We start from the raw sequence: 23,689 nt of genomic DNA, 5'->3' as shown, positions 1-23,689 counted from the left end.
CCTCTTTCTAAAGATGTAATCCCATCTCTTCCCAACAGAGCCACACCACCACCTATGCCTTCCTGTCTATCCTTCTGATAAAAAGTGTAAGCTCCTAACTATGGCCCTCCCTCTGCCATAACTCAGCGATGCCCACAAAGTCATACCAACCAATCTCTAATTGCGCCACAAGTTCATCCACTTTATTCTAACTGGTACGCTCATTTAAACACAGTGCCCTCAATCCTGCATTCTTCGCCCTTTTGAATTTTGCCTCTGCATTTGTACCCAATCATCGTCTTGTCCTTCCTTACATTCATGTTACAACATGGGAAAAGATGCACATTGCTGGCAGTACAAGCAACAGTGAATCAGAGTGCTTGGTTACTTCAGCTGTATGGCTAGTTGCTGGGTATATATTAATTTCACCTTGTGTTGAAGATAGGATGTCGTTCATGATCCTTTCAATTCCAGATTTAAAGTAAGTTATTAGAAACAGGTTGCTGGGAGAGGATGGCAGTATAGGTAGGAAGAATGCCTCAGCATCCAAATGTCTTCTGTATTGGGAAGACTGGGACAAGTGAACAAACAACTTTCTATTCTGGAATGCAATGCTCGAAGGAATGCTTTGGATATTTACAGCTTGAATATTGGCATTTTCTTCAGGCAAAGACTAGTTAATTAGCATTGGTCTCAATCACTATTCATTGCAGATGAAAATGACAACCTAAAATAAATCATGTTACTTCAATAAATTATGTTTGCCTCAGCATTTCTTTATTAGAGGAGGGGGTAACTAGGATTTCTACTATTGTTGGGTCATTCATGGAAATCAAGGCTTGTTACTTGAGAGCAAGCAAAAGTTCATGATGTTCTTTTCCTTCTGGAAGTTTCCTCCTGACACACACTGACCCAACCAACTGTGAGTGTCAAGGATGTTTTCAATCTCATACTGGTGCAGTTGGAGGTTCCCACCTGCTTCAAAGAGGTGACAATCATACCAGTGACTATTGCCCAGTTGCACTCCCATCTACTGTGATGATTTGCTTTGATATGACCAGAATCAACTCCTGCCTAAGCAAAGAACTGCAATTTGCCTGTTGTCACAATAGGCCTACACCAGATGCAATCTCACTGGCTCTCCATTCAGCTTTGGACCATCTGGACAATAGCAATACCTACATCAGGCTTCTAATTATTGATTAAAGCTCAGCATTCAACACCATCATACACTCAGTACTAATCGACAGAATCCAAAACCTGGACCTCGGTACCTTCCCCGGCAACTGGATCTTTTACTTCCTCATCAGGACATCACAGTCAGTGCAAGTGTACAGGAGTGAAGTAGGTCAGCTGGTTGAATGGTGTCACAACAACCACTTTACACTCAAAGTTAGCAAGACCAAGGAACTGATTGTGGACTACTGGAACACACACCAGTCCTCATCAAGGGATCAGCAGTGGAAAGGGTGAGCAGTTTCAAGTTCTTGGGTGTTGGAAGATCTATCCTGCACCCAACATTGATGCAATTATAAAGATGGCATGATGAGGGCTGAATTTTATTAGAAGTTTAAGGAGATTTTGTCTGTCACCATTAGCTGTAGCAAATTACTGCGGAGAGCATTTGAATTGGTTGCATCACTGCCTGAAATGAAGGATCAGTAAAAGCTACATAAAGTTATAAAATGATATTAATCATTAAGCATCTTGAAGACACACACTCAATGTTACAGGAACTGCTTCTATATCTCCACCATCAGATTTCCAAACAGACAATGAACCCACGTACACTACCTCACTATTTTTTTCCCGTTCTTTTAGCACCACTTACAGTTTTTTTTTATTATGCATTGTACTGTACTGCTGCCACACAAAACAAATTTAACAACATATGCTGGTGATATTAAACCCGATTCTGTCTAAACAGCATTGTAACTTAAGACACTCAAGGTGGGCTACTGGATGGCTGCAGCTAACAGTAGCACCTATTAGAATGAAGAAGTGAAATCAGAGCAAAGTGAATCCTGGCCCTGGAATAGAAAGTTTTTTTTGGTTAGAGCTTTCTCTGCCAATCAGTTTGGAGGCTCCAACTTTATAAACTCCAAGGATTGTCCAACAAATTTATGCTGGTGGAACAAAGGTGAACACTTTACAAAGATGATACTACTGTATAGTCCTCCCAGTACTTAACAGGAGTTAAAAGAACTGACATGGAAGTTCACATTTATTGTCATGGACATACCAACCTAGTGTATAAATGCCATGAAAATTAGCTTTTAGCAGCAGAATATAGTACACTCCAAACATAATTACATTAATGCAAGTTGGGAAATACATGGAAGGTGATGGACACTGTAGGAGGGAGGGGCTAGATTGATTGTGGATCAGGTTTAAATGGGTTGCCACAACACTGTGCTATACTATATTCTATAGTCTAAGACAGAATTAGGGTGTTACAGTTTGATTCAAGAGCCTAATGGCAGTGGGGAAGAAGCTATTTAAGAAGCCTTGAAGTGTGACTCCTGTACCTTCTGCCCAGCAGATCCACTTTCTACTCAAGTACTGCACCATTCAAATGAGGTTGCCCAGACGTTTAGACAAAATCAAGATACAGCCTTTGTAAAGCTATCAATGATGTCAAGAGGCAGTACCAGACCAAAATCAAGTCCCAGAACAGATGCCAATTGTGGCAGAACTTACCTGCTATATCAGGCTAGAAAACAACATTGGGCTGCAACACTGAAAACATCACATCCCTTCCCAATGAGCTTAATAGATTCCAAGCATATTTTAAACAGAAAGGGGTTGGAATGTCACCACCTACCCTGACAGCCATTGTCACAATTGTGGGTATAATACAAGTTATCCAGATGGTGAATCTACGGAAAGCACCTGGTTTGGATGATTTTCTTGGCTGCGTCCTTAGATCCTGTACACATCAGCTGGATGATTTTCAGACATTTTTAATCACCCCCTGTTTCAAGCTGAGTTTCACACATGCTTTAAGAAGAGCACTGTCATACAGTGCCTAAGAAAAACAAGGTAACGCGCCTTAATGGCACAGATTAAGTTCAGCCTATCAGCCAACCTTGACTCAGTGCAATATGTCTACTGCTGAAACAGTACTGCCTTGAATGCTATAAATTCCTCATCATCTTTAGCCTGTCCTAATCCAACCACTGTAGATGCCACAGCCAAGAGAGCTTACCAACACTACTTTCTCAGGAGATGAAAGAAATTTGACATGTCCCTTCTGACCCTCATCAAATTTTATCAATGCAGTATAGAAAGTGTGCTGTTCTCATACATAGTGGTTTGGTATGGCAACTGCACTACCCCTGACTGCAAGAAACTGCAGAGAGCGGTGGGCATAACTCAGTACATCACGGAAACCAGCATCTCCTCCATTATCCCTGTGGTACACTTCTCACTGCCTCACTAAAATAGTCTGCTAATTAAAGATCCCACCCACCCTGGAATTTCTGTCTTCTCCCCCTCCCATCAAGCAGAAAGTACAAAAGCCTGAAAGGTCATACCACCAAGACCAAAGACAGCTTCTATCCTGATTTTATAAGATATTGAACAGTTTCTTATTATGATAAGAATGCATCCTTGACCTCACAATTTATCTGGTTATGACATTGCATCCCATTGTTTACCCTCACTGCATTTTCTCTGTAACTGGATTCTTTTATTCTACATTTTTATTGTTTTATCTTTACTACTTCAATGAACTGTTATAATGAATTGATCCACATGAACAGTATAAAAGGCAAATTTTTCACTTAATATGGTACAAGACAATAATAAACCAATTTACCAACTTAATAAACATAGGTCATATTTGCCAAGTGTTTTCCCAAGTGGCTAGATGTTGGCCGTATATGTTTGTAGGATCAATGGATAGCACCAAGTCCTGTTATCCACTTGCTGACCATCCGCAGATCACTGTGTATGGGGTTAGAATAGGAGAAGGGGAGGAACAGAGGTAGGTATATCAGATGAAATTTGCATAGAAGGGTTGGCTACTGAATAGCGTTGCCAATGACCTTGAAGAAATCTGTGATTTTCTCATTACCTATTGGAAGTTCATGAAAAACAAGGGGAAAATCTGAAAATAATAAGTCATTGCACATCTTCTGGTCACTCAACTGGAAAGAGTGTTTCATTGGTAATCAGGGAGGGTAACATTTCACTGGAAACATGCTCTGATAAAGTGCATTTCAGTTTTACCACGATCCAAATGTTACACAGATTCAGCAGAAAGATTCTGGTGCTAAAAGGATTGAATTATGAAAAATTATTGCAAGCTTCCACCCATTGATTTCCCTAGGAGTGCTTGAGAGTATACACGTCTAGCCCCTTGTAATTGATGCTTACAAACATTAGGAGGGTTAAGACTACAGGAAAGTGGTTTAGAAAGTTACTCAGCTAGCTTCTAATACCAAGGAGCAAGCTTGAAATTATGGGGAAAAAATAGTTTATGCAAATTTGGGAAAATAAAACAGGAGCTGATAGGTTTAAAAAGTAGAATAAAGATTTGAGGTGGGAAATGTTATGACATAGGGATGATCAATAGGAAGAGAGGCTTCAATAATGTAGCTTTTACATTTTTATACATTCGTATACATTCAGAGAGGGTGCAGAAGAGACTTACCAGGATGCTTCCTGGATTAGAGAACATGTCATGAGAGACATTGAGCAAGCTAAGGCTTTTCGCTTCGGAGCAAAGGAGGTTTAGAGGTGATTTGATAGAGGTGTATAAGATGATAAAAGGCAGCACGATTTCCCCAGGGTGGCAATGGCTAGTACAGTATAAGGTGATTGGAGAAAAGTACAGAGGTGATGTCAGAGTTTTTTTTTCCCCAGTCCGAGTGGTGGGTGCATAGACCACACTGCCAAGAGTGGTGGTAGAGATAGATAATATTAAGGACGTTTAAGTGACTCATAGATAGGCACACAAATGAGGGCCAGGTTGGTGACAAGGGTTAGATTGACCTTGGAGTAGGTTAAAAGATTGGAACTACATTGTGGGCCAAAGGCCTGTACTGTGATGTACTGTTCTATGTTGTACATTCCATGCATAAATAAATACTTTGATGTTGTCAAACAGTCTGTATGATAATAAATCACTCTGAATTACAGGCACATTCCCACAGTGCAGTATTCTGTTCGGGCTACTTGTCTTGGGTGTTTATGTTGCATAGTTACACTGTAATGTTTCTCAGAATTTCAAATTGCACATTTGAGATTGATAAGATAGTCACACTGTTTAAAATATTCCTGGAGGCAAGTAGCCCATATCCAGAAACTGCCTGCTCATTTGTAAAGTTTATGAACTTCTTAAAAATAAAAGTCACTTTTAAGACTCATGAACAGGCAGTAACTTAAGGGAACTTGAGTACAATGATGATTTTGCAAGTTGCATATAGAAATTCCATGGGTATTTTGAATAACAATTCTGTCTGGTACCCTAAAAATTCAACTGTTTGTTAATCTTCTCATGCATGTGTTATAGTCATCCAAGAGACCCCTATTGTCCTAGAGTAGAAGGAAACGTCCTCCCAAATTGCTTGATAATTTATTCTCTTGCGTCTGTCTGGTTTATGTTGCCTCACAATCTTTCCACGCTTTTCTAAACTCACCTAATAAGATTCAAAGATGCCTTCTTAACATCAATTGCCTTGCCTGTTTCACTATTGAGCTGGCTTCAATCATAAATTCACCCTGCTGCTGTTGTTTGCATGAACCATATTGTATTCCATTTTGTTCCCAAGCTTATTCATCTTCAAAGCTTCCTTGATATAATTTTGCCAAATTTATTCTCTGTGAAATATCATCCTGTCCCCCCTTTGTTTTTTTCCCTCATCTTGGTTCTGATTGTATGGATAATGGTTAGAAACATAGAAAAACATACAGCACAATACAGGCCCTTCGACCAAAAAACTGTACTGAACATGTCCCTACCTTAGAAATACCTAGGCTTTACCCATAGCCCTCTACTTTACTAAGCTACATGTCGTCTTCCAGGAGTCTCTTAAAAGACCCTATCGTTTCCACCTCCACCACCGCTGCCAGCAGCCCATTCCATGCACTCACCACTCTGCATAAAAAACTTACCCCTGACTTCTCCTCTGTACCTCAAGTACTGACCCTCTAATGTGAATCTCCAGTTTTTAAATCCCACTGAAAACAGCTTTGCTAGGATAGAAGTAGCATCCTATTTCAAGTCTCCCATTTCTCTGCAGAAGTCATTGGATATCCACCCATTCTCACGGCTACCTTTCACATTAGGTTTCCACCCTTCTCCAGTATTAAAAAAAAAGTTACCCCCCCACTACCTTTTATATTTCTCAAGTGCATCCACAAGGTCAACCTTCACAAACACGCTGATGTTCATCTCTATCCATCTACATTTTGTATTCTCAGATCATTCATTTTCTCTAGCAAAACCCAGTGACACTCTATCCATTACAAACACATTTAACTTCTGCCTCTAATATCACTACCTCTAAATGTTTTTTTTAAATGTGGCCAAGCTTTCACAGCTCTCACCCAGCTAGTTTTCAGGCTTTTATCTAACATGAGATTATCTAAAACATTTGCTTTGTGTTTCCCTGTCTATTTTGTCAGATTTGGATTGCCTTCCAGACTCTAACAGTTCAAACTGTGAAGTATTTTCAATGGGATTAAATCTAACTATACACTCTCTCTCTCTCTCACAACACCCGTACTGCTCTAGACCTTCGAAAACTGATCTTTTCCCTTCAGCTACAACTGCTCTTCTTATTCACCCTGAAACTTTTGTTTTTAACAATCCTCCTTTAAAGTCAGTTATTTCCGCAGATGTATTCATCCTTACTGATAACTCACTTTTGCATTAATTTGCTCAAATATGCCTTGGCGGTGAGACTTGTGTTTGTCTACATTGAAATGTATTTTTTGCAGTAACTTCAGTTAAGTACTTTCAGCAAGACAGAATCTGCTAAATAAATTTAGTCAGATTACATAGCTTTCAGTTTATCTGAGGCACACTAAACTGGACAAATGAGATAGTAGCTGAAGGAGATGAACTAAACCATAACTTCTTCTTGCACGTTGCTCAAAATAACTCCCTGTAGAATTCCTTTCTTATTAAATGGATAGAAAATAGAATGGGATATTTTGCTATGTTTTACAATAAGCAAAAAAATGGCAATCAAGGAAAAAAAAACTAGGAATAACCATCCAACCTATCATTTAAAACAATGTAGAAACTAACAAGATTGTGAATCCTGTTGGCCCACTCCTGTTTTTTTGTTTATAATACCATATTCTCTTTGGACAGCTGAAACATCAGCTAATTCCTATCTTCAGGAGGAACCGGACGTTGAAATTGTCGAGTTACTTTTAGAATCCCTTAGACAATCGAGATTGGCCCAGCTGATTATGGTACAAGATGCACAAATGTCCTGTACCAGGTCTCGCTAGACAGTAAAGTATTATTTGCCAAAAGCTTCAAAGTTCAAATTAAATTTATTACCAAAAGTACATATATTCAGCTATAAAGAAGACAAGACAGTGACTATACTTTATTAGGAGTTTGAAGAGATTTGGTATGTCAACAAAAACACTCAAAAACCTCTATAGATCTACCTTGGAGAGTATTCTGACAGGCTTCAGTACCCAGGACATCTTTAAGGAGCGGTGTCTCAGAAAGGCAGCGTTCATTATAAAAGACTGCCAGCACCCAGGGCAGGCGTGCCCTTTTCTTACTGTTACTATCAGGTAGGAGGTACAGAAGCCTGAAGGCACACACTCAGCGATTCAAGAACAGCTTCTTCCCTTCTGCTATCCAATCCCTAAATGGACATTGAATCTTTGGACACTACTTCATTTTGTGATATATATTATTTCTGTTTTTGCATGATTTTTAATCTATTCATTACATGTATACTGTAATTGACAGATTGATTTATTTTCTTTTATATCATGTATTGCATTGAACTGCTGCCACTAATTTAAATTTCACGACGCATGGCAGTGATAATAAACCGGATTCTAATTCTGATGTCACGTTTACAACCCTGAGATCTGTGTTCTCACAGGCAATACATAGTAAATTCAAAAACTATGATTGAATTAATGAAAGACCACCCCCAACCTGACAGAATACAATGAAAAATAAAAGAAAAATAACAATAAATAAATAAACAACAATTATTGAGAACATGAGATGAAGAGTCCTTGAACTGTTCAGTGATGGGGCATGTGAAGTTGTGTAAAGTTGTTCCACTGGTTCAAGAGCCTGATGGTTGAGGAATAATAACTGTTCCAGAATCTGGTGACCTGAGTCCTGAGGCTCATGTATCTTCTTCCTAATGACAGCAGCAAGAAGAGAGCATGACCTTGGTGGTGGGGGTCCCTGATGATGGATGCTGCTTTCATGCAACAGCGCTCCAGGTAGATGTGCTCAATGGTAGGGAGGCCTTTACCCCTGATGGACTAGGCTGTATTTAGTACTTGTTGGGATTTTCTGTGCAAGGGCATTGTTGTTTCTGAACCAGGCCCTGATGCAACCAGTCAATGTACTCTCCACCACACATCTACAGAAGTTTCTTAAAGTTTTAGATGCCATGACAAATATTTGTAAACTTGCAAGGAACTAGAGGCACTGCTGTGCTTTCTTCATAATTGCACTTACATGCTAAGCCCAGGACAGGTCCTCAGAAATGGTCATACCAAGGAATTTAAATTTGCTGACCCTCTCCACCTCTGATATCCCACTGAGGTTTGGCCTATGGACCTCCGGTTTCCACCTCCTGAAGTCAATAATCAGCTCCTTGGTCTTGCTGTCATTGAGTGAGAGGTTGTTGTTGTGGCACCACTAGGCAGATTTTCAATCCCCTTCCTTTATGCTGATTGTGGGAAACCGTTCACAAGTCCACCGCACTTGTGGGAGTGGGGGGGGGGAGATAAATAAAATCTGCCTAAGCAAGTTCTGCTCTTTCTTAGCTTGCAATGAGCCAGCACAGTGACACAGCAAATAAGAGTTGCTGTGTCACAGCTCCAAAATCCAGGTTCAGTCCTGACCAGATGGTTCTGTCAGTGTGAAACATGCACATTCTTCCTGTGACCTCATGGTTTGCTTCCACATCCCAACAATGTGGTTTAGCAGGTTAATTGGCCAGTGTAAAATTGCCTGTATTGTCAATGGGTGATGGAATCTAGGTTTAGTTGATGAGAATATGGAGAGAATAAAATGCTATTAATGTAAATGGACACCTGATGCTTGAGGTAAAAGACCTGTTTACACACTGCCATATTCTGTCTATATCTAATAATATTTATTTGAAATAGATAGCTGTGGGTGTTTCCAACAAATCCAGGAGCATTAAGCCAGTTTATAATTCCTGCCTTTTTCCTGAATTTTGAAGATGGGTAGGGATGATACTGTTGGGAAAGCAAGAGAGGGATTTTAATGAAAGTGAATCTCAGGGTTGTATATGGTGAAATACATGTGCTTTGATAATAAATTTACTTTGAACTTTGAAAATGGATCAAAGGAAAGGTAGGGGTAGAAGTAGATGGTATTTCTCAGATGAAACATTCTGAATACAATGAAACAATCAGGCAAAACTTCACAGCTGGTGGCTTGCAGCAGGTTGCTCCAGTTTTGCTGAAAGATATTTGGAAAAAGATTTAGCTCATCTTGGGTTTGAATATTTTAAGGAAAACTTCAAATGCTGGCTTTACTCCACTTACCCAAGCTAAATCTTTTGTAGGCTGAAAGTATCTGAACCTTCGGAAGAATTCAAAATGAAAATTCAAAATGATGTTTCTCATACCCAGAACCAAGCATATTTTGTAATTAAGTTAATTTCTATGATTTGTAACAACATTTTTCATTGCTATATGAAACATCTCAAGTCCTTTGGCTCTGCACAAGTTTTGGTTCTACTCATCCTGTTAACAAGCCTACATGTCAATAATTTTTTTTGAGAGCAGGTATGACCTTAAACAGCACACCATCACTTGAATAGGTATTATTCAATTGTTTCATTTGAGAATCAATTCTACTTTACAGCCCAAGTTTTCACTCTGTGGACTAATTTAACTTCGGCCAGAGACAATATGGAATGCTCAGTGTAAAATGGCAGCACCACAAAGTAAATGAAATGGTGTTTCTTTCTTTATGGTACAGGAAGGTAAATGGTTCCGGAACTAAGAATTTGATGGTGCTGTCCATTAGAAATCTGAGGATTATTTCACTTTGCCTTTCTCTCCTTCCTGGAAACATGGTAGTGTTTCTTCTTTTCACTCCAGACCCCTACCCCTGCACTGAACAGATCATTGACTGCCACTTCGGACACAGGCATTGGTAATATAATGAATCATATAAATTTACTAATCGGTGACACGGAGGATCCCACTTGGCATATCACATCCAGGCTGAGTACAGCACAATTGATACCATGTCTAGCTCTTGGTCTGGTCCCTTGTAGGTTACTGTATATACTACTCTACTCCCCACTTCCAATGAGCCCTCAAAAACACAGCAGCTGACTTTTCCCTCTTTTAATTTAACATACTGTTTCTGCTTTCCATAATACAACATTCCTAAATGGGATACCACTGCAGATCGGATGATCACTTAGATCAGGTGGCAAATACAATCTGGTCAGCTCACTTAATAATCCTATTGTCATGTCAACAACCTTGCACACCTTGTTGGTAAGACCAAGCAATTGATTGTGGATTTCAGGAAGGGGCTGAGGGAACACACAGGAGTCTTCATTGAAAGATTAGCAGAGGAAAGGATGAGCAGTTTCATGTATCCTGGGCCCAACATAGATACGCCAGTAGTTATGTCTCATGAGGAGTCTGAGGAGATTTAGTATGTCACCAATGACTTTAGCAATTTTCTATAGATGTATCATGGCGAACATTCTAAATGGTCCCACCACCATTTAGAATAGGAATGAAAAATACTGCAGAGGCTTGTAAACCAAGCTAACTCCATCGTGGGCACCAGCCTCTCCACCAATGAGGACATTTTCAAAAGGTGATGCCTCAAAAAGGCAGCATCCATCATTAAGGACCCCCAGCATGCAAGAGATGCCTTCTTTTGATTACTAGCATCACAGAGGAGTTACAGGAGCCTGAAGACATACACTCAAGCATTTTAGGAAGAGATCCTTCCCCTCTGCTATCAGATTTCTGAATGAACCATGAACACTGCCTTGCTACTTTTGCTCTGTTTTAACACTACTAATTTATTTTTATATATGTCCTATTGTAATTTATAGAGTATTTAATATATTGCAAAACAAAAACATTCATAGCATACAGTATGACAGTGATAAACAACCTGCTTCTAATTCAGCCACCCTGATCTCCCTGTCTCCTGTAAAGTTCATATTAAACTTAAGGCATTATTTAGCCTCTTGACATTACTGAGTTCAACACTTTCCCAACAACACCTCACCGGGATCTAAAGGTGAACTGAAGCATTAACTCTTCCACTGTTGCTACCTGGCCCATTGACCATGTCCAACATTTTCTGCTTTTATTTAGATTCCCAGCATTTGCATTGTTTTTGATTGTCTTCTTGTCCCACAATCATCCATTTTTGCCTTTTGAATTTTTTTGTCTTTCACAGAAGCAGATCTCTTTCCCTCCTTTTCCCTTTCCTCATTTCTTGTAGCATAAAACCTTTGTTATTTCTCTCAGCAGTTTTGACAAAAGATCGACAGTATAAATTGTTCATAGTTCATCTCTCCACAAATGCTGCCTCACTTGTTCAATATTTCCAACATTCTGTGATGTAATTTCAGTTTTACAATACATGGGGCTTCACATCTGCATCATTTAAAATTATTGTGTCATTAGAAGAATATTTACACTTGGCTGTGATAAGATTAAAGAATCAATTAATATGAAACTATATTAAGAGTTTCAAGGGACGACTTCTTAAAATGTCAAATTGATATGACAAATATAGAGTAGGGATTTATGCTATTTGAAGCATCTCTCCCTGCCCAGTCTGATCTTTATACTCGAAGTGCTGTGCGCACATCACATGCCATTGTTTCTTCAGCAGGTTCCAACCCTACATTTGCCTATGTAGACTGCCGTACAATACATTCCATTCCTTGATATAAATACCACGTTTGCATAGAATGTCAACATTTAGCTTGCACTTAGGGAACCCGTTTCATGTTTTGAAAAATTCTGGAAAATACTGTGCTCTTCTATATTTCCAGGCTTCAGTCCTGTGGTTCATCTGCAGTAACTAAGAACATTCCCCCAGCAGTAAGGCTATTAATACCTCCACCCACTAACCCCACCACATTAGTCACCTTATGGACATGCAATCATCACTCATTGTATGTATACAAATCATCTTATGTACAGTTCCTATAAAAAGTATTCACTGCCTCCTCCAGAAGTTTTCATGTTTTATTGTTTTACAATACTGAATCACAGTTTGGCTTTTGTGACACTGATAAACAGAAAAGGCTCTTTTGTGTCAAACTGAAAACAAATTGGTCTAGATATATTACAATTATTAAACATAAAATAATTGATTCCATATTTACTCATGCCCTTCATGTCAGTATTTGGTCACCTTTGGCTGCGATTACAACCTTGAGTCTCTGTGGATAGCTTTGTACATCCAGACACTGCAATTTTTCCCTTTTCTTCTTTATAAAACTGTTCAAACTCTGTCAGTTTGCATGGGGATCGTGAGTGAACAACTCTTTTCAAGTCCAGCCACAAATTCTCAATTGGATTGAGGTCTGGACTCTGACTTGGCCACTCCAGGACAGTAACTTCATTATTTTAAGCCATTCCTGTGTAGCTTTTGTTTTATACTTAGGGTCATTGTCATGCTGGGAAACAAATCTCCCAAGTCACAGTTCTCTTGCAGACTGCATCAGGTTTTCCTTCAGGATTTCCATGTATTTCGTTGCATTCACTTTACCCTCTACCTTCACAAGCCTTCCGGGGCCTGCTGTAGTGAAGCATCCCTACAGCATGATGCACCACCACCATACTTCATGGTAGGGATGGTGCGTTTTTAATGATGTGAGGTGTTTGGCTTACACCAAACATAGCTTAAAGTCTGATTGCCAGAAAGCTCAATTTTGGTTTCATCAGACCATAGAAACTTCTTCTAGAACCTTCCAACTGATTTCAGAGTCTCCCACATGTCATCTGGCAAACTCTAGCTGAGACTTCATGTGAGTTTTTTTCAACAGTGGCTTTCACTTTGCCACTCTCCCATAAAGCTGAAACCGGTGAAGCACCCGGGCAACAGTTATTTTATGTGCAGTCTCTCCCATTGAAGCTTGTAACTCTTTCAGAGTTGTCACAGTTCTCTTGCTGGCCTTCCTCACTAGTCCCCTTCTTGCATGGTCAGCCTGCTCCAGGCAGATTTACAGCTGTGCCATATTCTTTCCACTTCTTGATGATTGACAACTGTACTCCAAGACTTCAGTGACTTGGAAATATTCTTGTATCCATCTCCTGACCTGTGCTTTTCAATAACCTTTTCATGAATTTGCTTGGAGTAATTTTTTTGTCATGGTGTAGTTCCTGCCAGGATATGGACTCATAAACAGTTAGACCTTCCAGATACATGTGTATTTTTACCACAATCAATTGACACACCTTGACTGGACATGGAGATTTCCATTTAATTAATTATGTGACTTCTAAAACCAATTGGCTGCACCAGTGATGATTTGGTGTGTCATACTAAAGGGAGTGAATATTTATGCGATCAGTGATCTTGTGTTTTATATTTGTAATTAATTTAGATCACTTTTATAGAGAGCTGTTTTCACTTTGACATGCAAGAGTACTTTTCTGACGATCAGTTTCAAAAAAACACCAAATTAAATCCACTGTGATTCAATGTTGTAAAACATGAAAACTTCTGGTGGGGAGGATACTGTTTAGATCAGGCATGGGCAAACTACGGCCCGCAGAACTTGATGAAATTATATTAATAAGCCTCGTTAACGTTTTTTCCCCGCAATTCTGGCGTTTTCCCAATAGATGACGCACTCTATATACATATGTGGCGACCCATTTCCTGGCACATCCGAACCGGCTCACAATTAGCCAGCGTTCCGGCTAAGGGAGATAGCCTGTGGGGATTTGCAAGCACAGAGCTTTGGAGCCTCTGCGCAGGGGGGCAGGTTGAGGGAGGCTTAAAAGTGAGGCTGGGGATTTCGAATAAAGTTTTTTTCTTCGACTGCAGTTACCAACTCCGTGTCGTAATTTTAGTGCTGCATGTAGCACACCGCTACACATTGACCTTTGTTAAGGTGCAGCGTATTACTCCACATTTGCGCTTTACTCTTTGTTCGGCTCGACCTATTTGTGTGAACAGGCATTCAGCGTCATGAACATCAACAAAGCCAGCCACAGATCCAAGTTAACTGACCAACACCTCAGATCCATCCTGAGAATTGCCACAACAAAACTAAATCCAGACTTTGATGCGCTGGCTAAAAAGGGAGACCAACAACACTGTTCCCACTGAAATTAAAAATAAGTTTCTTCGTTGTGTTATGTAAAAAATGCATTTGAAAGTATTTTTTTCAATAAGCCTTACATGTTACATGTCATTTCTGTTAAGTGATGGACATGATAGTGCACAGGTGCAAGTACGTTCTCAAAATAAAAAATGCGCTCCAGATCAAATAACGGGCTCCGTATATACTGGCGCGCTCTCACTGTTCTGTCATTGTGCGGGTCGTTGTTGAGTTTTGGCACAGGGGACAATTGAATAAGAAGGAGCAGGACAAGTAGACCTGCATCTCCTACCGTTTTTGAAATAAAGACAGTCAGGAGGAGAGTGATGATGATAATATCTTGAAGGATAACAGAATTTTCAGTGCTTTAAAATAATAACTGTTACTATTAAAAAAGCTGTATTTTATTCATTTAATTTTAAGTGTTTTAAAAGTCATTTCAATAAATAGCTAAATACCATGGGACTTCAAAGACAGATATTTTTTTGTAATGCATTTGTTCATTTTCAATTAAAATTAAAGCACATGTTTTCTACATATCCCATGATATTTTATTTTCTCTTATGAGGTGTATTACCAAAACACTCCGTCCATCTGCTCCTGGTCCGGCCCCCCTGTCAAATTTTAGAACCCTTTGTAGCCCTCAAGTCAAAAAGTTTGCCCACCCCTGGTTTAGATGCACTGTATTTATATTCATTGTGTTTTAATTCTATTCTTTGTCTTTTGTGTTTTTTTTGTGCTGCATCAGATCTGGAGTAATAATTATTTTGTTCTCCGTACGCTTGTGTAAATGAAATGACATTCAGTGCAGTCAAATGATCTTATTGATATTTTTCTTAAAATCCTTCCACTTTAAATTAGCCTTTCCAATTGTTTCCTCATAGGTAATTCCCTTTGCTGTTGACTGTGAGGAAGAGGATGAGTGCACTTGCCGTGATCCCAGTGCTGAGGAGAACATTCAGAAGAAAACGCAACATGGATTTCACTAGTGTGGAAGACAAATAGATAATGCATCATCCAGCCAGGAGCATTTTGGTCTTGGGCCAGCAGTAATGTCACAAACATGTTACTTTGTTCAAAGAAAGCAGGAATTACAAGGGCAATAGTTTTTTTTCTGTGAATTATGGATGTTGCTGTGATGAATACATTGAATTATCTTTATAATGGACATGGATTATATTAATTCAGCAGTTTTACTCAGACATCTAGAGGCTAAACAATGAAGGAGTAAGACTGTTACTGTGTCAGGAGTTTATGTGAGATACAGCATAAACTTTCTAATTCATTCATGTTCCTGCTGTATTCACTCAACTTATTCCATCTCCCCTTTCCACTACAGCCCTTTGATTCCCAGGATTTCAGTGCTGTCAGACTCCCTACCTCGAATAGTCCACCTCAGTCTCTTTACAGTCATTCCTGCTGAATTACATCATCTCTCTTCTGATTCCAAGCCCACTCACTGCCAACATTCACTTAAGCTAGAGGAACGGGGACTAGCCAATAATGTCATGAGCTGTTCTGAATATTGATTGGTAACAGCAATATCATTATTCTATTGGTGTAATGAATACAAAACAGAGAGAAGCCTTTTTCGCCAACCTGGAGCACACTTAACCAGCACTAGTAAATCTATATTTATATTTAATACAAAATTCAAGAGTTATTTGGTTGCAGCTAAAATGGGCTGGGAAAGGCTATTGAGTAGCATGTTCGACATTCTACATTAAACTGGGAAAGCGACTTTGAAATCAATAAATGAATTAAAACCTTCCCAAAACTGTGGGCCACACTCGTATTTGCTCTGCTTAGGCTGTATGAAGACAGTCTGACTGAAAGCCATGGCTTTGTTCACGAGTATAATTAACTCATTAGCTTCTTACTGTATACTTATGCTCTTAGTGTTTCAGTTTTAGAGCCTTTTGATTGTATAAGCAGAATGAGAAGCAGCCAACCACTTCAAACTGAGCAGATTTGAAAATGGAAGAGGTTAAAGCCATAGAATAATGTAACAGAGAAGGAACCCATTCAGTTTATTGTACATGAGCCAACACTTTGATTGAAATATCCTCTTATTCTCTGAACTGTTCTACATTCACAGCCGTGCAAATTCCCTCCTCTTCGAATATTTATTCAAGTTCTTTCAAATTTGCTTCTTTACAGTCAGCAGAATGTAGATCACAACAGCTCACTGCAAGTTGTTTTAGGTCGTCTCAGGTTATTTGAATGTGTGTTCTTTTTACCACCAGTGCAAACAGCTTCTCTTTGTTTACTGCATTAAAACTATTCACAATTCTGAACACTTCTATCAAATCTCCTCCTGACTTCCCCCAGGCAGAACCTCACCAATCTCTACAGCAACCAAAGTCCTTCATTCCTGGTTCTATTTTGAATAGATTTTTTTCTGTAACCTGTTCAAGTCTTTGGCACAGTACTTCACTGAGACTTCACTGGCAGTTTATAAAGGAGTTCATAACTTATTTTTTGTGACTGATCTCTGAAATCATATAGCAGTTTGTAAAAGCTTGTGATTTTATTTGTCTACCATCATTATTTGCATACATGAACTCTAGTGCTTTGTTCTCAAACTCTGCTTGAAAATGTAGTATTTGCTTTATCTTGTCTTATTCTTCAGAATTGCGAAAACTGAAAATGAAAGAACAGGGATTTGGGGCTAATGAAAAATTGGAAAAGTGAGACTGCTAACCATGTTATAGGAGCAAAATTAGGTCATTCGGCCCAGTGATCTGCTCTACCATTTAATCATGGATAACTTTTGTTTTAATCCCATTCTTCCACCTTGTAACACTTAACCCCCTTACCAATCAAGAACCTATCCATTAAATACAGCTATTATCAGAACACTGATACTGTCCTGTCATCTTCCTGTTGGACTTGCAGCTCCTCTTAAGGTAAACTGTGTTTCACAACTTGAGGTAGAATACTGCATCAATATTACGGAGGTCCATTCAACAGTGTGATATCAGAAAGGCAGGGCACATAAAATCCCAGTGGGCCTTGGAGATCAGTGTGGCAACGCACATGAGCAAGTTAAGAATTCCAAAACCAACAAACAATGTGCGGGATGTTTACCCATCCTATATGGTAAAAAAAAGGAGAGAAAACTGGGGGTAATTCATATGAAGACTCAATTGAAAAAGTGCACTATGTATATGACCCAGCCGACATTGGGGATTTTATCAATGCAGTGCAAACATCAAGTCATTTTAAGGGGTAGACATTCATATTTCCTGCATGCTTCTAACAAACACTTAGGATGAAATATCCCTCCAGACCAACATCACTAAATTCTTTGAGGATGATCCAGATTATGATCACTTAATCTAATTTATGATGGCAATGGCATCTATGACTGGAGAGCACGTGTAAAACTCACTTGGATTTAGGCCAGCAATTAGCTGCTTCCAATCACTAATAGCAGACACAGGCATTACAGTTTTCCCAAAGGACTGGACAGTACACTCAGTCTCAGTGTAGAGCATACAGTGATTTGTAGAACTACTTCTATCTTTGCTGCAGATTGGCAAAACCTTCAATTTAATTCTTGTTTTTAAATTTCTTCAGAAGTTTGTTGTGGTCACTGAACCTCCTGTAGACTTACAGCCCTTCAATAATGTAGATCTTTTCCAATTATCATGTGGCTGCCCAATTTCCTTTGCATTATTATCAGTTACTGGCCCTAAGTTTCCTCACGTAAGCCACCTTTATTACTTCTTATTTTCTCTGACTGAGCTTCTGATCATCAGTTCTAATATCGATGTGACTCATTTTCTAAGTTTTACTATATTGAAGAACTCTGTATATATAATTGTTATTGTAATTTCACCCAGATTAATCAATAATGGATAATAATATATAGCCATTTTAGTTTTCTTTCTAGCTTGCCACTTTTATGACCTTTTCATCTGCTGCTATGGGTATGATCTTCACTAGGAGGGAACAATAATGTGTCTCTGGCTGCAATCTATTTGCTGAAGGGTTGGTGGAGTTAAAACTAACTTGAATAGCTGATATCTGGCTGTAGGTACAACTAGACAAGATTCAGAGTTCTGGATGTAGAGCAAAAGACGAGTCTTTAAACAAGGGCTAAAAAGTTAATTTTGAATTGAAATACAACTGTCCTGCAAAGATTACCTACATTCATTGTTAAACCCTCCTTTCCTGCAAACTTAAGCACAATTATCTTGGAATATACTGCATATTAAGAATATGAAAATGCTTGTGAAAATGCTGTTGCTCTTTTTGAATCTGTGTTTAAAGATGGTGCTTTTGGATAGTTTTGCTTAAGAGGACACAAAAGAAATGCAATAGAAAAGGCCACAATGGATCCACAATTACGTCACCGACATGTGAATGCAGAGAGCTATGTTTCCTGGTTAAAATAATTTATCAGTTGACTTCCCTACACCTTTTGATCATAATCATATGCAAACATCCCAACAATAGTTCATGTTGGTAAGTTGGATTCATTCCTTCTTTATGTCCTATATTATAACAGAAAGATGAAGCATTAAACTTTACCCGTGCTTAGGTCATGCAGAATGTCACAACAAAGTCCAGTTATTTTACTAAAATTCCTTAAAGTGAAATTGAAAATGTTTTGATTGTTGTTCTATTCTTAGCCAGAGTGGTGTGGCCTGGAGATATTGCTATCCTCTGGGGCTTGGAAATGGACTAAAACAAAAATATTAATTTTAAGATCTAAACATTTACATCTATTGGTAAGAAACTAATCAATTTTGAAGTGGTTGCAATCCTTTCAGACTCTACCCACCTCTTCAGGGCTTGTTTTCTTAAGCAGCTTGGCACCATGGACCTCTGTGGTTCATGGTTAGAGTCAAGCAAGAGAGGTTAACTCTCTGAAGAAATCAAATCCAGATGAGTCTGCACCTGCAGTCGGAGGCAATTGGAAAAACAAAATAGTAATTGCTAATGGAATTTTCACCTGAAACTGCCATGAATTCATTTTCTTTCTGTCCATGTTCACACAATGATAAACTATTGCATGGTTTGATCTGTTGTGAATGGAAATATGCAAGTGCAGTTTATAGGTTTTTACAGAGTTGAGGAAAAATTAGACAGTGGGTTGATTTCATAACATTTGTCCATTGAAATATGGGAAGAGCAGAATGGGACAAGGGCATAATCTGGTCAAAGTGTTAGAGAACGTGAAAGCCTATAAATCACATGTTGTATCAATAGAAGTATTTTTGGGATGAACTTCAATTGGTCACCCAAAATTTTAATTTAGCCTGCTGAGAAGAAGCTTGTTACAGCTTTTCCATTAGAGGCTGTAAACAAATAATGCAAGGTTTAGTAAGAAGCTGTTGTACTGTTCAAGAAACTTCTTAAAGAGCTCTTGTTCAAATATTGAACAACAAGATGAATCATTCAATGTATTTTGTGTGTTTGTACTTCACTCAGAAATACAATCACTCTGCTCATCTTCAGCAGACTCTTCCACTTGGAGTATTCTTTAATGTCTTTTAATGGTTGCTGCTCACTTATGACTTTTGTGTAAGTAATTTTCTTGTTTGACTATTGTAATACATATGTACAAGACTGTATTCAGTGTTGTTTATCCAGTCATTAAAGGAACAAAATGTACCTTGTTGACATATTATACCACGCCTAATATTGGAAAACTGCTTTGTGATAGGATGACAAAAGCATACTGTATCTCATAAGTAATGTAGGTAGTGCCTGTGACTCCCTCCAAACCCAACCCAATAAAGGAAGCCTATAGGCCAATTTTCCAAGAGAACTGAGTGGGAGATCCTGGGGATGTCACTTTGGATGCTTTGTTCATATATCTATCCTCAGACATTTCTGATGGCAAAGGTGGAAAAGAAAAATAACAACTCAATCCAAAAAAACACCACATGCACATATAAGTAAGAAAGCTGCTTTGCTCAAACTTTCAATAGAAACTGACAATCTAGACCAGGTGGACCTGTGATGATTCTCACATTCTGATGGTTGGTCTAAGTAGATGCAGGTAAAACTTCATCTACATCACTGGGGTCACCACTCAAAGGCATCACCTCTCTCTTGCTGACTGGGACCCACTTTAAGTGGAAGACAGTCACACTGCATTGGTATAGACCTGGTGCATAACACTCTCCAATGCACTCTTTTATGCTGCTGATTTTCTCTGTGACAAACTGGAACTCAACTCACTGCTGAAAGATTTCTTTACTGATTGGATGGCCAATGAACATTGTACATGTCAAATATTTTAAGCATTTTTCTTTCAACGCTTGAGAAACAGTCTTACGGTTTTATTCTGTGTATAAAATTATAAAAAATAAAGTTATCCTCACAAATCAATGTCTTTTTCCTACTTCTGATATATTAGGATGCATAAGCATCCAAGTGGTTTAAACACCTTCATTTTCCCGTTCCTATGCCAATCTCTCTCATGAGAATTCTGCATCATGTAATTGAAATGCAGATTTAATTACCTCTGAGGAAATCATGACAATCTCAGTAAGTGGTGAAGTTTCTAGAAAGCTGAGACTGACCTGTTGAAGCAAGGTTCAAGTGCTTCTAGTGACAATATCTTCACTGGTCATGATTTCCTTCGGCTCCACCTGTATTTTTATCCTGATTTAAGTTAAAGTCATATTCTGCAGATGCAGGGGGTGGCAACACAGAGTTACAAAAAGAATACTGACAGCATATAAAAGGCCATCTTGTACCTGAAAAAGACTGATGAGCCAGAGAGCTGGGGTAGCGGCAAAATCTGTGTGCGGATTTTTGACCAGAATTCATAACGAACTTGTTTTGGGTACCTCCTAATACCCTGGTAGAAGCTTGCTACAGAAGTATGAATCTCCTACTTTGCTTTCAGATAATGGAACAACTGCCATCTTATTAGACTAAAGAGGTCCAAGTTCAAATTCCACCATGGCAGCTGTGGAATTTAAAATCACTTAATAATTTGGAAATAAAGCAATTGCATAAACCACTCAAAGGAAGAAAGTCTGCCCTTCCTTTCCAAATGTACCTTTGTTGACTCCAGATCCACCAATGATACTGACTGAAATGGCTACTCAGTTTGAGCAATTATGGGATGTTTGCTTTACCAGCAATGCCCAGATAGAACTTTGAATGCCCCAAAACGAATCCCTCCTACCTACACAATATCCATATTCCTCTCCGTCTTCCCTACAGACATGTATCTATCTGAAAATCTCTTAAAAGCCTCCGATGTATTTGTTTCTTCCACTATACCAAGCAGTGTGTTCCAGGCATCTACCATTCTCGGAGTGAAAAACTTCCACCCAACATCCTCTTTCAACATATGTCTTCTCACTCTCAATGCATGCCATCTGGTATTAGACATTTCAAACTTGGGAAAAAGATACTCCCTGTCTACTCTATCTATGCCGCTCATAATCTTGTAAACCTCTATTAGATCTCCCCTCAGCTTCTGTCGCTCCAAAGAAAACAACCCAAGTTTCTCCAGTCTCTCATGATAGCACATGCCCTCTAAACCAGGCAGCATCCTGATAAACCTCTTCTGCACCCTCTCCAAAGCCTCAACATCATTCCTATAGTGGGGTGAGCAGAACTGAATGCAACACTCCAGATGTATCCTAAACAGAGTTTTGGAGTTTTATAAAGTTGCAATATAACCTCTTGACTTAACAACTCAATGCCTCGACTAATAAAAGCAAGCATTCCATAAGCCTTCTAAACCACTCTATTGACCTGTGTAGCCACTTTCATGGAGCTCTGAGCTTGAACGCCAGGGTCTTTCTGCTCAGCAGCACTTAAGGGTTTTGCTTTTAACAATGTATCATTTCCTTGCATTTGCCCTACTAAGGTACAATGCTTCACATTTATCTGGGTTAAACTCCATCTGCCATTTCTTAGCCCATGTCTGCAAATCATGTATATCACGTATTCTTTGTCAGTCTTCTACTCTATCCACAACTCCACCAATCTTGGTATCGTCTGTAAATTTACTAACCCATACATCTACATTTTCATCCAGGTTATTTATATACATTACGAACAGCACAGGTCCCAGCACACATTCCTGTGGAATTGGACTAATTACATACCTCCAGCTTACATGTCTTTTCAACCACTACTTTCTGTCTTCTATGTGTAAGCCTGTTCTGAATCCAAATAGCTAATTTGCCATGAACCCCATGCATCTTAATCTTCTGGATTAGCCTCCCATGAGGGACTTTGTCAAATACCTCACTAAAATGCATGTAGGCAGCATCCACTGCCCTACCCTCATCCATCTCTCTCATCATCTTGTCCAGAAATTCGATCAAGTTGGTGAAACACAACCTGCCCGCCACAAAGCCATGCTGGCTCTCCCTAATTAGGCCATGGATTTCCAAATGCTCATATATCCTATCCCTAAGAATTTTCTCATCAATTTCACTATACCTGACCTGAGTCTCACCAGTCTATAGTTCCCAGGATTTTCCCTTGTTCCCTTCTTATATCATTGCCTCTCACTAGTCCTCCAGGACCTCTCCTGTGCCTAGACAAGGCACAAATATATTGGTCAAAGCTCCAGCAATCTCGTCTCTTGCCTCCTTCAATAAGCTGGAGTAAATCCCTTCAGGCCCTGTGCACATGCACCTTTATACTCATTAGGAAGTCCAAAACTTCCTTCTCCTTGACTTCTAAACGTCCTAACATATTTATACACACAGCACCGATCTCCCGGCCTTCCATATCCTTTTTCTTGGTAAATACTTAGTAAGTACTTCAGTCACATTCTCTGCATCCAAACAAATGCTCCCCTCTTTAACCTTGAGTGATCCTACCCTCTCCCTAATTATCCTCTTGTTTCTGATGTACGTATCGAATGCCTTGGGATAATCCTTCTTGCGAGGGACTCCTCACGGCCCCTTCCTGTCTTTCCTATTTCCCTTTTTTTGGTTCTTTTCTGGCTTCTTCATAGTTCTCATGTGCTCCATTTGATCCTAAGTTTCAAAGCTTTACATGCTTTTCCTTCTTCTTCCTAACTATATCACCATTCTGAACATCCAAGGTTCTCTTATCTTCCCATCCCCGTCCTTCCTTCTAACAGGAACGTACCTTTCCTGTACTCTTTGCAATTGATCTTTAAACACTTTTCACATGTCTGATGTGGACTTGCCAGAAAACGGGTGCTCCCAGTTAACCCTTGT

At 39.1% G+C, this 23,689-nt stretch overlaps 1 protein-coding gene across 1 annotated transcript in view; it reads left to right on the top strand.

Annotated features, from left to right (window-relative positions):
* LOC132402172 (pappalysin-2-like) overlaps positions 1 to 20,837 on the top strand; it is a 371,016-nt gene extending 350,179 nt beyond the window's left edge. The window contains exon 22 of the mRNA XM_059984850.1: positions 15,392 to 20,837. Within this exon, the coding sequence (XP_059840833.1) occupies positions 15,392 to 15,496 (105 nt within the window). The 3' untranslated portion in view covers positions 15,497 to 20,837. The remainder of the gene's footprint in view (positions 1 to 15,391) is intronic.
* The last annotated feature ends 2,852 nt before the right edge of the window (positions 20,838 to 23,689 follow it).

Source organism: Hypanus sabinus, chromosome 11, assembly GCF_030144855.1.
Source record: "Hypanus sabinus isolate sHypSab1 chromosome 11, sHypSab1.hap1, whole genome shotgun sequence".
Lineage (NCBI taxonomy): Eukaryota > Metazoa > Chordata > Chondrichthyes > Myliobatiformes > Dasyatidae > Hypanus > Hypanus sabinus.
Note: the sequence above shows the minus strand (reverse complement) of the source record. Positions and strands in the feature narration are given on the sequence as shown.